Raw genomic sequence first — 3,847 nt, 5'->3', positions numbered from 1 at the left:
TTCCTTGACTGTGCGTAGGCCACAGGTTAGATTGGTGCATGACTCGGTCCTCTGGGAAGGAAGCGCAACCATACGAACCAGAAATTGAGAAACAACTGCGACAGCTGAGGAAGGAAGGAGATCTCCCTGAGAATATAGAGAAGGTTGGGCAATCCTCAACCAAAGCAATTATGGCGGGAGATGATGATAATGTTGATTTAGCTGCAAGAGAGGCAGCCCAACAAAGAGAAAAAGCTGCAAGGGATGCTGAGGAAACAGCTCTTCGAAATGCACAACTTGTATTTGAGGAGGAGAGGGCTCGGAGAATTGCTCAGAATCAACCCGTGGGTGCAGACCAATTCGAAAACATAGCTACTGGTGCTGGGAGACCACTTGGCGATTATGCTAGACCGGTCTACAACCAAGGCTTATCAAGAGCGAGACCACCTCCAGTTGAAGCTAACAATTTTGAGCTGAAGCAAGGGTTGCTCAAAACTTTTCAAAATAGTTGTGCCTTCAGAGTAAAGATGAACGAAGATCCAAACAACCATCTGATGGATTTCGAGGAGATTATGAACACATTTCAATACAATGGTGTGTCAAAAGATGCAATTTACTTAAGGGCATTCCCATTCACTCTCAAAGACGATGCAAAGCACTGGCTTCGAAGCTTACCTAATGGATCGATTAGAACATGGGATGAGATGACCAGAAAATTTCTTGATAAATATTTCTCATCAGCTAAGACGGGAAAGTATAGGAGAGAAATCCATAACTTTTGCCAGAACGAGACTAAAATCATGTTTGAAGCTTGGGAGAGGTTTAAGGAGATATTGTGAAAGTGTCAACATAGCGAAATTGAGCTCTGGATGCAACTCCAGGACTTTTGGGATAGATTGACACCAGCCTCACAAAGAACATTGAGTAATGCGGTTGGAGGCCCGTTGATGAAGAAGACTCTAGAGGAGATAGTCACAATTCTAGATGAGATATCTGAAGATGCAAATCAGTGGCCCTCTGAAATTGCTGAAAGAAGAAGATCAGTTTGTGTTCACCAAGTGGATTCTAACACATCAGTGCAGGTATAACTTGATGCCATGGCCAAGGAAATAAGGAAGCTGACCTTAGCTTCAATACATAGTGAGCCCCACGTAACATGTGACATATATGGAAGAGGACACCTTACTCATGAGTATCAAGCCTCAATTGAGGAAGTTAATGATGTGGGGAATTATAACTTCAATGCAATGGGTCAGAAGCACCCTGGTTTCTAATAGAGTTCACTTGGGGGTACTGCAAATGCATGGCAATAAAATAATCCCAAATTTTAAGGAGCTTATATTTTTGTGAATCAGCCTAGGCCGCAGTTTCAGCCTCAACAGTCAAGTTAATCTGGGTTAGAAGATCTAATGAAGTCCTTCATTATCAAGATAGATGAGAGATTAGATGCTCATGGTTCAGCTATCAAATAACTTGGCACTGGTTTGCGAAACTTGGAGAAGCAAGTGGGACAAATTATAACTGTATTATCGGAGAGAATCCCAGGTACTCTGCCAGCTGATACTGAAAGAAACCCCAAGGAAACAGTGAATGTTGTGACCCTGAGAAGCGGTCAAGTGTTGAAAGATCCCACTCCAGTCCAAAAAGAGGTGGTCTAAAAAAGAAAGTGGGGAGCAGCTGAAAGATGAAGTTGATAAGAAGAAGAAAGACAATAAGGGAGCTGAGAAAAAGAAGAAGGAGGAAACTTCAAAAAGGGAGGAACATGAAGAGAGCAAGCACATGCCTGCTCTATCTTTTCCCCAAAAGCTGTATAGAGAAAAGCTAGACAAGCAGTTTGAGAGATTTCTAGATATACTGAGACAGGTTAATGTAAATTTGCCATTCACAGAAGTTCTCTCACAAATGTCAGCTTATGCCAAATTCTTGAAGGAGATCCTTACAAAGAAGAGGAAGATAGAAGAGACCTCAGTGGTCAAGATCACAGAGCATGGCAGCGTAATCTTACAAATAAACTCCCACAAAAATGTGGAGATCCAGGGAGTTTTACTATACCTTGCTCGTTAGACACTCTTAATTTTGATAAGTCTTTATGTGATTCTGGTGCCTTAATTAATTTAATGCCTTTTTCTATTTACATGAAGCTGGAGAATGAGATTGGAGAGATAAGGTCTGCACCAATATCTTTGCAGCTGGCAGACCAAACAACTACCATACTCGAGGGAATAGTGGAAGATATCTTAGTTCGGATAGATAAGTTTGTATTTCCTGTAGACTTTATAGTAGTGAAGATGGAGGAGAATAAGGAGGTCCCCCTCATTCTAGGAAGACCATTCTTAGCGATGGGTAGAACAATATTGGACATACATGATTGAAAACTCATGCTTAGAGTGGGTAAGGATATGGTGACTTTCGAGACGAATGTAGAGACGGGGGTGAAAAAGGAGAAGTTAGCTGCAAGTGTTGAATGGAAGGTGAAGAGTTCGAAAGAGAAGGTCCCGGTGATAGAAAAAGACAAGTGTGGGGTGTACCCCAAGAAGGTGGAGAAGAAGTTGTCTGCATGGATTTGTGCACTAGTTCGGGCGAGAAGAATGAAGCCCGACTTTGATTCAAACCCCGACTAGAAATTCAGGGAAGTTTTCTCTACCTTATGCTTTTTAATTGTGTGTTATGGGGACATGCCACAACTTAAAGTGTGGGGCAGGGGATATTTGTATGTTTTATGTATATTAGTTTTAGTTTGTTTTTTCTTTTTAATATTTAGAAGAAAAAAATTAGATTTTATTTTTAAAATTTTTTTGATTTTTCCCGACAATGGATATCATTCGGCGGGTTTCTTGAGGGATTAAAGTCGAAAGAAAAAGAATTCTCTTGTTAGGTAGTGTATTAATTTCCCCTTGGTTTTTTTTTGTATCGCGGTTCTTTTCCAAGGGTTTTGATTTAATCGGGTGTAGTTAGTTTTTATTTTTGGTTAGGAGTGGGAAACATTGTGCTATGATTTGAATTGGAAGCAATATCTCTTAACTTTGTTATGCCTTGAGAATAGTGAGTGCTTTAGTTGTGACACTTAGGCTTAGTTTTTGACTCTTGTATGAGTACCTTAAATTGTATGATCTTAACTTTGCTTAACTACTTTGACTGGAGTGTCTTGGTAATCCAATCTTGAGTGAGTTATGTGCCATGTGTGTGTGAGGTTTTGTATTATTGTGTGCATTTCATTTGATGTTTAGAACTTGTCCCGTATGTTTGCAAAACGAAATAGTAGTTTTATTCAGTATTGGAAGTGATATAGGCGTTTCTTTGTTGCGCCAGTTACATGCTTCTACCCGTCTAATTGTTATATCTTAGTTAGCCCCTTTGATCCTATAATCTTATTTCTTTGGCAACCACAGTACAGCCTTACCCATTTATTTGAATTGACCATCTATTTGAACCTTGTACCTCTCATGAGCACTTGAAATTATTATGAACTGTGTAAAAGTTGAAGTGTGGGGTGATTGGTTTGGCTTTTGAGTGGAACTATTGAAATAAGAAGAAAGGTACACGGTTTTAAAAAGTAAGAGCCACTTGAATTGAAAAGGAAAGAAAAAAAATATAATTGTATAGTTGTAAAAAAATTTCCTTGATAGTGGTAACTCTTGATGTAATTATGCTTAAAGAAGTAGGGAGTTAATATATATTGATGTAAATGTGGAGTTATGGTTTGACATAAATATGGGGTTTTAAATGTTAAATTGTATGTATCAAAGTGCTTAGGGAGGTGTAGTCACTTTTATATCCAAATTGTATCCTACATGTCCCGCAGCCTACATTACAACCAATGAAAGTCCTACTGGATCCTTGACTGAATGAGCTCGAATTAGTAGAATAG

At 39.3% G+C, this 3,847-nt stretch overlaps 1 protein-coding gene across 1 annotated transcript; it reads left to right on the top strand.

The window, feature by feature from the left end:
• Positions 1-1,146: 1,146 nt before the first annotated feature.
• Positions 1,147-2,351, top strand: LOC138891476 (uncharacterized). Its single transcript, XM_070174776.1, has 3 exons — positions 1,147-1,269; positions 1,606-1,787; positions 1,889-2,351. Exons 1-3 carry the CDS (start codon positions 1,147-1,149, stop codon positions 2,349-2,351), a joined length of 768 nt encoding a protein of 255 aa, XP_070030877.1.
• The last annotated feature ends 1,496 nt before the right edge of the window (positions 2,352-3,847 follow it).

Source organism: Nicotiana tomentosiformis, chromosome 1 (assembly GCF_000390325.3).
Source record: "Nicotiana tomentosiformis chromosome 1, ASM39032v3, whole genome shotgun sequence".
Taxonomy (NCBI): Eukaryota; Viridiplantae; Streptophyta; class Magnoliopsida; order Solanales; family Solanaceae; genus Nicotiana; species Nicotiana tomentosiformis.
This window is presented reverse-complemented; position numbering and strand designations above follow the sequence as displayed.